This window comes from Mya arenaria, chromosome 8, assembly GCF_026914265.1.
Source record: "Mya arenaria isolate MELC-2E11 chromosome 8, ASM2691426v1".
Classification (NCBI taxonomy): Eukaryota; Metazoa; Mollusca; class Bivalvia; order Myida; family Myidae; genus Mya; species Mya arenaria.
In genome coordinates, this window is record NC_069129.1 from 68,832,629 (window position 1) to 68,847,135 (window position 14,507).

General features: G+C 36.4%; 1 protein-coding gene across 1 annotated transcript in view; it reads right to left on the reverse strand.

Moving 5' to 3' along the window:
* LOC128242110 (protein FAN-like) overlaps positions 1-14,507 on the reverse strand; it is a 51,309-nt gene that overhangs the window by 6,330 nt on the left and 30,472 nt on the right. The window contains 5 exon segments of the mRNA XM_052959153.1: positions 3,487-3,622; positions 4,048-4,104; positions 6,900-7,023; positions 7,600-7,667; positions 7,945-8,012. Of these exon segments, the coding sequence (XP_052815113.1) occupies positions 3,487-3,622; positions 4,048-4,104; positions 6,900-7,023; positions 7,600-7,667; positions 7,945-8,012 (453 nt within the window).

A 14,507-nucleotide genomic window follows, 5' to 3' on the forward strand; every position in this document is an offset into this window, starting at 1 on the left:
TTATAAAATGTTTCTTATGCAGTAAACCATTCGGAACTCCTCGGCCATTTTTTTCAAAAACAACCTCGGATGTATGCCGGTTACATCAGTTGAAGTAGTTCGTATTTGTTTGAATTATATCGTTAATTAAATTTAGTGTTTTAGAGTTGTAAGTATTGATCTAAGTTTAAATTGATTACCAGTGAAGTGTATTGTTGCAAACATAAATAAGATTCCCGAGAGTTAAGACATAAAGTTTAACTGCTAAATAAAATTACTACGCGATCTACTTGCAGCGGACTTAAACGTACCTCTTTTTGAGTATGTAAACCGTCCATATACATCCGAGGTTGTTTTTGAAAAAAATGGCCGAGGAGTTCCGAATGGCAGTAAACTTCACCTCAACACAGTTAATATGTGTATGAAGTTTGAAGTTAATACAGTCAATATGTGTGTGAAGTTTGAAGTTAACACAGTCAATATGTGTGTGAAGTTTGAAGTCAACACAGTCAATATGTGTGTGACGTTTGAAGTCAACACAGTCAATATGTGTGTGAGTTTGAAGTCAATACAATCAATATGTGTGTGAAGTTTGAAGTCAACACAGTCAATATGTGTGTGAAGTTTGAAGTCAACACAGTCAATATGTGTGTGAAGTTTGAAGTCAACACAGTCAATATGTGTGTGAAGTTTGAAGTCAACACAGTCAATATGTGTTTGGAGTTTGAAGTTAACACAGTCAATATGTGTGTGAAGTTTGAAGTCAATACAATCAATATGTATGTGAAGTTTGAAGTCAACACAGTCAATATGTATGTGAAGTTTGAAGTCAACACAGTCAATATGTGTGTGAAGTTTGCAGTCAAGACAGTGACAATATGTGTGTGAAGTTTGAAGTCAATACAGTCAATATGTGTGTGTGAAGTTTGAAGTCAATACAGTCAATATGTGTGTGAAGTTTGAAGTCAATACAATCAATAAGTGTGTGAAGTTTGAAGTCAACACAGTCAATATGTGTTTGGAGTTTGAAGTTAACACAGTCAATATGTGTGTGAAGTTTAAAGTTAACACAGTCAATATGTGTGTGGAGTTTGCAGTAAAGACAGTGACAATATGTGTGTGAAGTTTGAAGTCAACACAGTCAATATGTGTTTGGAGTTTGAAGTCAACACAGTCAATATGTGTGTGAAGTTTAAAGTTAACACAGTCAATATGTGTGTGAAGTTTGCAGTAAAGACAGTGACAATATGTGTGTGAAGTTTGAAGTCAACACAGTCAATATGTGTGTGAAGTTTGAAGTCAAGACAGTGACAATATGTGTGTGAAATTTGAAGTCAACACAGTCAATATGTGTGTGAAGTTTGAAGTTAACACAGCCAATATGTGTGTCAAGTTTGAAGCTAACACAGTCAATATGTGTGTAAAGTTTGCAGTCAAGACAGTGACAATATGTGTGTGAAGTTTGAGGTTAACACAGTCAATATGTGTGTGAAGTTTGAAGTCAACACAGTCAATATGTGTGTGAAGTTTGAAATCAACACAGTCAATATGTGTGTGAAGTTTGAAGATAACACAGTCAATATGTGTGTGAAGTTTGAAGTTAACACAGTCGATATGTGTGTGAAGTTTGCAGTCAAGACAGTGAAAATATGTGTGTGAAGTTTGAAGTCAACACAGTCAATATGTGTTTGGAGTTTGAAGTCAACACAGTCAATATGTGTGTGAAGTTTGAAGTTAACACAGTCAATATGTGTGTGAAGTTTGCAGTCAAGACAGTGACAATATGTGTGTGAAGTTTGAAGTTAACACAGTCAATATGTGTGTGAAGTTTGAAGTCAATACAGTCAATATGTGTGTGAAGTTTGAGGTCAATACAGTCAATATGTGTGTGTGAAGTTTGAAGTAAACACAGTCAATATGTGTGTGAAGTTTGAAGTCAAAACAGTCAATATGTGTGTGAAGTTTGAAGTCAATACAGTTAATATGTGTGTGAAGTTTGAAGTCAACACAGTCAATATGTGTGTGAAGTTTGAAGTCAACACAGTCAATATGTGAGTGAAGTTTGAAGTCAACACAGTCAATATGTGTGTGAAGTTTGAAGTCAACACAGTCAATATGTGTGTGAAGTTTGAAGTCAACACAGTCAATATGTGTGTTTGAAGTTAACACAGTCAATATGTGTGTGAAGTTTGAAGTCAACACAGTCAATATGTGTGTGACGTTTGAAGTCAACACAGTCAATATGTGTGTGAGTTTGCAGTCAATACAGTCAATATGTGAGTGAAGTTTGCAGTCAATACAGTCAATATGTGTGTGAAGTTTGAAGTCAATACAGTCAGTATGTGTGTGAAGTTTGCAGTCAAAACAGTCAATATGTGTGTGAAGTTTGAAGTCAATACAGTCAATATGTGTGTGAAGTTTGCAGTCAAAACAGTGACAATATGTGTGTGAAGTTTGAAGTCAACACAGTCAATATGTATGTGAAGTTTGAAGTCAAAACAGTGACAATATGTGTGTGAAGTTTGAAGTCAACACAGTCAATATGTATGTGAAGTTTGAAGTCAACACAGTCAATATGTGTGTGAAGTTTGCAGTCAATACAGTCAATATGTGTGTGAAGTTTAGAGTCAATACCTAAAAATATATGGAGTTATGGAGACAAGTAGACATGTTCTAGTAAAAAGAATCAAAGAGATACATAAAATAATGTTTCCTTTGCACAACACTTCTCCTCAACAGTACATATTTGTATGAAGTCGACACCTCAAAAATATATGGAATTATTTAGAAAAGAGATGCATCCAAGTTAAAAATATGTCTAAATATAATCAATGGGCAATAACTCTTTAAATACTATACATAAAATAATGTTTCCCTTGTACAGTATCAAAACATACGGAGTTATGGAGAAAAATACACTTGTCCTGATAACCCAGGATGAATGATGACTGAGAAAAGGTGACCTTTATGGCCCACACCATCAAGTTGGCCAATTGTTTAGAATTTTTTTAATGTTAACAACATAATTAATGACATTGTTGTTTACTTTTAAACGAAATGCTTGATAAGAAGGTCACATATTTATATATAAAAAGTACAGCTGTAACAGTTGTCTTGAATCTTGTACGAAATATAGCAGATTATACGTGTATCCATTAATCTTCCAGAAAAACAACGATTTGAAAGATAACAATGACACCAACATTGTTTACTTTACAATGCTCTGAACAAGCATCCCAATTAATACATTGGCAAATGCTTTATGTTGTGTATACACTTGGGTTTGCTGGCTAAATAGTTGTCTTTATAGCTTAAGTGCTTTACGTGAATCATGTTCAAAAACAATGATTCTATTTTAAGTGCTAGTGAATCACTACCCCTTGTATCTCATAACCTCTTCTGTCTCTACACCAAACAACTAAAAGGACACCATCGGAAACAAGTTGAATGTACTTTTTTGGTTAACCAGGAACACAAGTTCTGATTAGCACATAAACACAGACATACCATGGAACATATTGTTGAGTGAGTATGTCAGGAGGTCCCACACATAGATCTGACCCTCCTTGGTGGCCGACACCATCGTGGCACAACTGTCGTCCACAGCTACGTCTGATATACTGTAGTCATGGTCTAGCTGCAGCTAGAAAAAAAAAATGCAAACAGTAAAATCTCAACTTAGTGATATTTAAGTAGATTTTAAACAGAAATATTTAAATATATTGTATAATAAATTTATTATAAAAAATGTTTAAAATAAAAAAGTTTCCATTAAGACACAAACATTCAATCATTGTATAGAAACACTAACATTTCAGTCAGACATTTTTACTGCTACACTATACAACTAATGAACAAGAGTAGGATTTTAAGTTGTTTTATTTTTAACAAAAGAGAAAACAAAATCCATGTCTTCTACAGAACTCCTAGCAATTGAATGTTACTTCTGTCAATCACTTCACTGATCTTCCAGTAACCAGCAAAACAGAATATGTACAGAATCCTTCAACATAAAGATGCAACCGGTGCTGAATTCAGCAATTTCTAATGCAAAATTGAAAACTATACCAGGAATTCTGCTGCAGAAAAGTCGTTCTGTGACAAAGGAACTGTAAACTGCCAAACCTGTAAAAGAAACATGTATTTTTCATGTCAGCGTTTGTACTCATTCTTTAGTCTTAACTAGAGCTATCACTGAATGAGATTAATACCCCCTGAACACTGCCTTCATAGGAAATGGCAGTGAACTATTTAGAAATCCTACGTTAAATTGACAATGCTGTGGATAGAGTTATGGTTCTTGTACACTTCCTTACATTGTGCTTTATCATTGTATTAAATTTAATTAAATTCCAACAAATAGTTTGCTCAAGACAAGAAAAAGTAACAAAGAGTAATAACTCTGTTATTAGCTGAAGATAGTCATGGTCCTTGTACACTGCACTTCCTCTCATTGTACTTAACCACTGTATGAAGTTAAAGTAAATTTCATACAGTAGTTTTCCAAGTTATGCTCCGGACAAGAAAAAAGTAACGAAGTGCATTAACCCTGTCATTGGCTGAAATAGAGCTTCAGACAATGCAAATTGCAACATAACCGACCGAGGACCAAAGGGTGACACCAATATACCGGCTTCTAACTTTGTGTATCAGGGCTGTAATTAGAGCTATCACAGGAGTTATTTCCCCATGTGCAGCCTCCATACAAGATGATATTCATTTATTCAAACAGATATTAAACAAGAGCCTTGCAGAGCAAATGATAATGCATGTCTGTTGGGGGGGGGGGGACAAGGGACATGATTCAACCCATGACCTCCTTGTTGAGAGGCAGGTATGCCCCTGCTTGGGCTAAAACCAATGACCTCTTCATTGAGAGGCAGAGGGAACATGTCCCTTGTTGGACTATAACCCATCACCTTTTGGTTGAGAGGAAAATAGAACATGCCCCTGGGGGCCTTTAACCCATAACCAGAGAACATGCCCTTGGGAGATTCCAACCCATGACCTCTTGGTTGAGAGGCAAATAGAAAGTGCCCCAGGGGGCTCTAACCCATTATCTCTTGATTGAGCTGCTAGTAGAACATGCACAGGCTTGTGCTTGAACCCATGACTGCTTGGTTGAGTGGCTAGTAGAGCATGCCCAGACTAGGGCCTAAGCCTCTTGGTGAAAGGCAAATAGAAAGTGCCCCTGGGGGACTCTAAACCATAACCTCTTGGTTGAGCAGCTACTAGAACATGCCCAGACTGGTGCTTGAACCCATAACTACTTGGTGTGGAGGCAAAAAGAATGTGCCCCTGGGGCTCTTACCAATGACCTTTTGGTTGACAGGCAAACAGAACATGCCCCTGGGGGCCTCTAACCCATAAACTCTTGGTTGAGATGCAAAAAGAACATGCCCCTGGAGGGCTCTTATCCATGATCTCTTGGTTAACCAACAAATAGACTTGCCCCTGGGGGGCTCTAACCCATGACCTCTTGGTTGAGAGGCAAACAGAACATGCCCCTGGGGGCCTCTAACCCATAAACTCTTGGTTGAGAGGCAAATAGAACATGCCCCAGGGGGGCTCTAACCCATGACCTCTTGTTTGGGAGGCAATTAGAACATGCCCCTGTGGGTCTCTTACCCATGACCTCTTGTTTGGGAGGCAAATAGATTATGCCACTGTAGAGACATGAACCCATGACCTCTTGTTTGGGAGGCAAATAGATTATGCCACTGTAGAGACATGAACCCATGACCTCTTGTTTGGGAGGCAAATAGATTATGCCACTGTAGAGACATGAACCCATGACCTCTTGTTTGGGAGGCAAATAGATTATGCCACTGTAGAGACATGAACCCATGACCTCTTGTTTGGGAGGCAAATAGATTATGCCACTGTAGGGACATGAACCCATGACCTCTTGGTTGGGAGGCAAATAGAACACACCCCTGGGAGCCTCTTACCCACAACCTCTTGGTTGGGAGGCAAATAGAACATGCACCTGGAAGATGGGGGGGGGGGGGTTGGCTTGTACTCATAACCTCTTGGTTGGGGGGAATATCGAACACTTCCCTTGGGGCCACTAACAAATAACCTCTTGGTTGGGAGGCATACAGAACACACCCCTAGGTGCCTCTTACCCATAACCTCTTGGTTGAGAGGAAAATAGAACATGCCCCTGCTGAGGCTTGAACCCATGACCTTTCGGTTGAGAGGCAAAGGGAACATGCCTCTCATTGGGCTCTAACCCTTTATATCTTAGCTGAGAGGCAAGCACCTGTAACACTTTATTTATCTACTGCATAATAATCAGGTAGGCATACTATTTCATTCTATAACCAAGTATTGTCAACTAACTAGAACTTTATTTACCTACTGCATTTGTATTTTTTAGTTGTAATGTACTTGCAATGTGATACAAACATCTCTACAATGTCTAACAATTGAAATAATTCTTATTGTATAACTGGCATCATATTACATTGTAATACTTATCTATTAAACGTGACTTTCGTATTTTAGTTTCCCTGAGCATTTCTCTCAATAATGGCTTTCTGACATCAAACTCAACTATTGACATATCTGTTTCTCAGTCAAGGTTTCTTCCATAAGCAGGCCAATATGAACACTACGTGTCAAACCATTTTGCAAAACAAAGCATGTATTGTACATTATTTCTTAGTGGAGCCATGACAGTACACAGTAATGAGTTCTATTATAGAATCTTTTAAACCTGTTTACTAAAATTAATAAAACATGTTTCAGTAATTTTAGAAAACTTGTTTAACAAATGATGAGTCATGTACAGTAATATCCTCTATGTTATACCATATTTAACATAAAACCTGCCTCTGCTTATCATGGTTCATAATGAAAGATTTAAAAGAAAGAATATCTTTTAACTATTGGGTGCTGGTAAGCAGCATGCTTACTTTTACGGAGGAGTCCCATGAGGCTGTAAACAACATGTCGTTCTTCCAGGTAATACAAGATATAGCATCGTCGTGTGCCTGCAGAGTGTCCAGTACATGTCCATACTCAACACTGTAAAAATACCTAGAACAAAAAAATATTGATAACACTCATCCAATTGTATTATACAGGAAGGCCAAACCACAATATTGTAAAGAGAAGAAACTAGTAAAACAATAACGTAATTACCCCTATCTATTTGTAAGAAATTACAACTGCTGCACAGATTACATAAAATGCGACAACTTTAATGTCAATGTTTTGTGACCACGAAAGGAGGAAATCAGCTGAAAAGTGGAAGTTTTTAATCATCCCTTAATTTAATGTACAATTTCTGTTTGTCTGCATTCCCCTACTTGTAATACTTATTATAGATCTGTAATTGAAACCACAAATATATTGTGTACGTGATGCAGACACCTATACCACAGTCACGCCTCTAATTTCACAGGATTTACTAGCAGGGATGAGCAGTTACTTACACATTATTGTTCTAGGAGGCAGACACCTATACCACAGTCACGCCTCTAATTTCACAGGATTTACTATCAGGGATGAGCAGTAACTTACACATTATTGTCCCCGAGGAGGCAGACACCTATACCACAGTCACGCCTCTAATTTCACAGGATTTACTAGCAGGGATGAGCAGTTACTTACACATTATTGTCCCAGGAACCCACAATTACGGTATTGCTATCTGGTAGAACCACACACGAGGACAGGGCCTTGAACAGGAGAAATTATTGAAGGTATTAATCACAGAATGACAGTAAGACAATCCTTCAGTAAGACAACAATGAAATCCTGTAATAGGCGTTTGATTCATTGTTATTCTTTTGCAAAAATAGTACGATTTCTAGACACATTTTGAAGCAGATTTATCTCTTTCGTAGCATGAATACCGGTTTGAATAAATACTAGGTAAAGGCGATATAATTATATTTTTAAGATATATATGATTTATAAGATATATTTTAATTATGAACTTTAAAACTAGCTCACCATACTGGTTAGCGGAACACTCCTTAGCTGTCTTTGTTCTTCTAGGGAGTACATTTTGAACAGCCCATCTGAAGGACAACAATTGATTGTGAAACAAGTTATTACAACATGAGAATAATCACTTTCATTGGCACAATGTTCTACGAAAGTGTGGCCCTGTGTAGTGGGTGATACTTGTGTACCAGGAGGAAACCCACTTATCCTGCAGCTTGGTGACCACTTCATGCCTTGGTGAGAAGTGAGTGGGCTAACCACTGCACTTACCAGACAAGGGCTTACTGTACTGATTTCAATTACATCAGTTGCATCTAAAAAAAATACAAGAGGGCCATGATGGCCCTAAATCGCTCACCTGAGTAAAAGAGTTTAACCTTTGTCATTAATATAGCTTGTTTCTCAAAGAATATTGAACAAGAGCTGTCACAGTATGTTACGAATGCCCCATATGTGACATTGACCTATAAACAAGTACATAAAAAGTTGATCTTGCCTTGTCAAATACATATGGCAAGTTATTTTAAATTGCCTCTGAGCATGTCCTCATATTCAGCATTCCATTGTAAATAAACACTAACTGTGACCTTGACCTTAAAAGTAGGGACACAGGTCTTGCAAGCGACATGTCGTCTTGGTATGTTGAAAACATGTGGCAAGTCATCTTAAAATCTGTCCATACAAGAGAAAGTTACAGCCCGGACACGACAACCTATACTCTATGTCCTTATATGCAGCACTCCATTGTGAATAAACACTAAGTGTGACCTTGACCTAAAAAGTAGGGACACAGGTCTTGCAGGCGACATGTCGTCTTGGTATGTGGAACACATGTGGCAAGTTATTTTAAAATCTGTCCATACAAGAGAAAGTTACAGCCCGGACACGACAACCTATACTCTAAGTACTTATATACAGCATTCCATTGTAAATAAACACTAACTGTGACCTTGACCTAAAAAGTAGGGACACAGGTCTTGCAGGCGACATGTCGTCTTGGTATGTGATAGTGACAAGACGTGATTTTATGGCTCTTATTTAAACAGTGTTTTTGGAAGTAAATACTGACTTTTGTAGATTAAAATTATATCTGCAAATAGATAATTACAAGAGCTTTACATTGGAAATAGTGTTAATACTAACTATTGTTTTAGTTCATTGCAATCATTAAGGAAATGATAATTGTTTTTTCCCAAAATATAAAGGTTCAACAAAGGATTTATTGAAGTGTAACAGATTAGTATAGCCTGAGATTTACCTGTTTGCTATCAACGTTTAACAAAGGATATATTGTGTAATGGGTATGGTATTGGAGTTAGTTTGTACTGATTACTGACTGCAGTGATCAAAACACCATATATACATGTGTGCACTCTGTACAGCTAACGGACTGCAGGGGAGAAGCTGTGTAGCAGAATTTATGAAAACTAGTTGTGGCTATTGAAATTGTTCAATACTGTGCAAAAATCGGATGTTTTAACTTGCATTGTCGTCAACGGTCTAGACCACAGAAATATGATAAATACAAACGTTTTGCTAAAGGGTCTGACATTCATTTGCGCAGCTTTGTGTGCGGCATATTTATGATATGGTACTTTCTTTCCCTACATGCAGTCATTATCGGTCATACATTTCTTGTGGACAAATATGCATCTTCAGAAGTACGAAGTTGTGCATTTGAGAGCCCTCTTTTGCCTGTGAGTGGGACATTGCCTACTACATGTGGACATGATAATATGTTGTACCCGGTATTCATTATATGCCAGCCGTATGCTACTTCTGTCTGCTGACGTGGAGCTTAATCCAGGACCAACTGAAGACACTCAACTTATACTTAATGCTATGGCTGATGTCAAGGAGGAAATTAAGCAAGTGAAAAATGAACTAGACTAAGTAAGTGTCAAATCTGAAATAAAGTGTATGAAGTCTGAATTCTCATCGATTAAATTAAATGTTTCAAAACTTGAAGCGTGTCAACCAAATACTAATGCAGCTGTTATTGAAATGCAAGAGCGATTAGATGCTTTTGAGTACAGGCAGGAGAGTGTTGAACATGACCTCCGTGAGCTATCCATACACGATGAAATCACCCATGACAAAATAGAAGATATTGAAAAGCAACTTATTATCTGTGAATCAGAAAGGTTAAAATGTTCTCTTAGAATTTTTGGCCTTAAAGAGCGAGAAAATGATGATGTTACTCTGGAAAAAAATATTGTTGATAGTATTTTCTCCTTGACACTGCCAGAGGATAGTATTGATATTAACTCCATAGATAGAGCTAGAAGAGTCGGGAATGCTGGAAATAGACCAAGATTAGTAATTGTAGATTTTAAGAATAATCAAGATAAATTCAAACTTTTTAAATATCGCCACAGACTCCGGGCTGAGGAAATACATATTTCAAATGACTTATCATTTCTACAGCGTCAAAAGTTAAAAGATCTGAATAGTAGAGGGCTACAAGGTTATTTCAAAAACGGTAAATTGGTAACATACAATAAAATGACCACTAAGAACGAGTCTCGTATTGAATCAAGGGTGATAAAGCGCGCAGTCTGTCCCAGTTATGCTGGCGCTGTCAGTGGCGGTGCCCACATGGATATGGACTTATCTTCAGCTCCAAATTTTGCACTTCCTACAGATGGGCCCGAAATCCGGGCTCAGATCAGAATATATTATAGCATGATGGTCAAAGCCCAACACATCAATTAAATATACTATGCTGGAACATCGAGGGCTTAAATTCTAAGCTTTGTAATTTTGATATTTTTAGCTTTCTCTCTGGCTATGACGTTGTATGCCTACAAGAAACTTGGGATACAGAGGACTGTAATATGTGTAGGTGTAAATTTCAGGATTATGAAGTGTTCTCTTGTAATGCTAAAGTGTCAATTGTAGGAGGAAGATCAATGGGAGGTGTTGTTGTAATGATTAAGAGTCAGTTAAATAAGTTAGCTAAAAGGATATGTGATGAGTTTGAGTTTGGAGCGATGGTGTTGTTTGATAAATCACTGTTTAATTGTGTCAGAGATGTATTGTTAATATCTGTGTACTCGCCTCCTGAAAACTCTCCTTTTTATGTTAATAGTAATTACTCATGTTTGCAAAGGCTAGAAGATTTGATTGCTGACAATACTTTAAAATGTTATGAACTACTACTGTGTGGTGATTTTAATGCAAGGACCGGTAATTTGCCAGATTATATAACATTTGTCGAGGTTCCAGAGCTTCATGATGTCAGGGATATTCTTGATGGAGATATCACAAGCATAAGGCAGTCGTGTGATTCTGTTGTAAACAACTGTGGAAGACTTTTACTTAACTTTTGCAATTCGTACGCTTGTTTCATTTTGAATGGACGACGTCTTATAGATAACTGTGATAGAGCATAATATGATAAATTTACATTTGTTAATCAAAACGGATGTAGTGTAATTGACTACTGTATTGCTACAAAAAATGTTTTTGATTTAGCTGAGAATTTTACTGTTATTGATAGAGTAGAAAGTCCACACTTTCCAATATGTGTATCATTCGAGCATATAGAAGAAATTAATGCTACACCTATTAAACGATATAACCTAAATACTGATACAAAACCTGAATATATTGCAGAATTATCTGCAGGCTATGAAAATGGCATATTCCATTCTTTAGAGTCTTGTATTAATAATAGTGATAATGTTAATGATATAGTGGATAAATTAGAACATGTTATTAAACTATGCAGTGAGAAATTTGTATACACAATTATTCCTAGGAAAGTTAAGCCAGGGCATAAGGTTTGGTTCGATTCAGAGTGCAAGAATGCAAAAAGAGTATCAACATTTGCATTAAGGCAGTTTCGTTTATCTCATAATGTTGTTAATCTTAATAGTTATTTACATAAGAAAAATATATTCAAGAATATGTGTAAACGAAAACGATTTATACATGAGAAGCAATATTTATCACATATTGAAAAAAATGTTAATAATTCAAAATTATTTTGGAAGGAAATAAACAGAATGTCAAAGCCTGTTCCTACGGAATCGCCAATTGATATAAATACTTGGTACCAGCATTTTAAGTCTTTGTTTTCTTCTGACATTGGTGTAAATTGTGGGGAGGCTAGGGTACAAGACGTAAATGTTTATGACTTGGATGAGGTGGAAAATATTCTTTTTAATAGTCCTATATCACAAAAAGAGATTATAGATACTATTAAGAAACTAAAACTGAATAAAGCGAGTGGAGGGTTTATTCTTCCTGTGCATATTGTCTATGGTATTGATATTTTACTACCATTTATTTGTAAACTATTTAATAAATTATTTGCTTCAGGGTCATTTCCTGAAAAATGGTCTCATTGTATTATAGTACCATTGCATAAGAAAGGCAGTTTGGTTAATCCTAATAATTATAGAGGAATTTCACTTATTGATGTAGTAAGTAAGATTTATATTACTATTGTTACCGCTCGTGTAACTTTTTATGTTGAAGCTTATAGTAGATTATCAGAAAGTCAGGCTGGTTTTAGAAAAGATTACTGTAGTACAGATAATGCATTTGTATTATATGCTGTTATAACCAAATACCTACAAAGGAAACGGAAGCCTGTGTATGTTGCTTTTATAGATTTAAAAAAAGCGAGAAAACCCTACTATTGATAAATTTTATGAATTAATGTCTAGTACAAATGCTTTGAATATACGTAATTTAGCAATGTTTATTTATTATGCATTTGAAGAAAGAAAATATTTTATGGACATTTGAGTTTGATATCATAACATGTCATTGTCACTATCTATCATGATTGTTTGATATATGTACTATATTGTGTTTGTGTATGGGCCGGAGGCCTTTTGTACAATAAACTTTGAAACTTTGGTATGTGGAACACATGTGGCAAGTTATTTTAAAATCTGTCCATACAAGAGAAATTTATATCCCGGACACGACAACCTATACACTATGTCCTTATATATGCAGCATTTCATTGTGAATAACACTTAGTGTGACCTTGACCTTAGAGGTAGGGACACAAGTCTTGCACGCTACACGTCGTCTTGATATGTCAAATACATGCGGCAAGTCATTTTAAATTATGTCCATACAAGAGAAAGTTACAGCCCGGACACGAAAACCTATACTCTATGTACTTATAGGCAGGATTCCATTGTGAATAAACACTAACTGTGACCTTGACCTTAGAGGTAAGGACACGAGTCTTGCACACGACACGTTGTCTTGGTATGTCGAACACATGTGGCAAGTTATATTAATATCTGTCCATACAAGAGAAAGTAACAGCACGGACACGAGTTATTGAGCCAGACAGATGGACGGACGGACAGATGGATGGACGGAAGGTGCGATTTAAATATGCCCACCTTTGGGGGCATAAAAAGATACTGGTCAAACATGTTGCCTGGATAATCACTGACAGGACTTGTCACAGTTGCCTGCACACTGACAGGACTTGTCACAGTTTCCTGCACACTGACAGGACTTGTCGATTGACTGCACACTGAGAGGATTTTGTTCAGTTGCCTGCACACTGACAGGACTTGATGATTGACTGCACACTGACACAATTTGATTCTCACCTGCAATTTGACAGGACTTTGTTCAGTTCCCTGCGCACCACACTGACAGGACTTGATAATTGACTACACACTGACAGCACTTGGTACAGATACCTGCACACTCACAGGACTTTTTTCAGTTGCCTGCACACTGACAGAACTTTGTTCAATTGCATGCACCTGACAAAACTATGTTAAATTGCTTGCACACTGAAAGAACCTTTAGTATAGATACGCAAATAACAAACGGTGCACAACCCAATAAAATTAACAAACTGCCTTAAGCTCTAAAAATAAATTATCAGATCACATGCAAAACCTTCAACTAATATTATCACTATTACCTGTCTAGGACAACATCACATTCCATCTAATGTTAAAAACAACAAAATTCTTTATATAAGTTATAAGTGAATAACACTATCTACACAGAAGATAAGATTATAGCATCTGCATGAACAAAAATCTACATGAAGTTCAATGGAAAAGTCTGATTATTAAATTTATTATTAAGTAAAAATGAATTTTCTTCTAAAAAATAAAGTGGATAATAATTATCTGAATCTATGAAACTAAAAAAAAAAAATAATTCAGAAGTGACTATGTTGAAGACTTAATAAAATTGAAAATATATTCCCTTCTTACTAAAAATAGAAAGTAGTGGAATCTCCAATAAAAAGGGAGACCATATAGCAAGACTTGCTGCCCTTGCTTCATGAAAAAACTTTACTAAACTATCAGATTTTAACAAAGTGTATTTATAATGAACTTGTAGCCCACGGGCTGAGGCCAATTTTTCTCCAGGGGCATAATTTGAATAAACATGGTAGATAACCAATCGACACTGTTACACGCCAAATATTTAAGCACTAGGCTTCATAGTATTTGCCAAAAAAGTTTTGTAATTTTTACTTCTGCATGGAATTAATTTCTTTGAACAATTTTGAAAAAGCACCAACCGAGGATCATTCCTATGAAGTTTGTGCTAAGGTGAGCTAA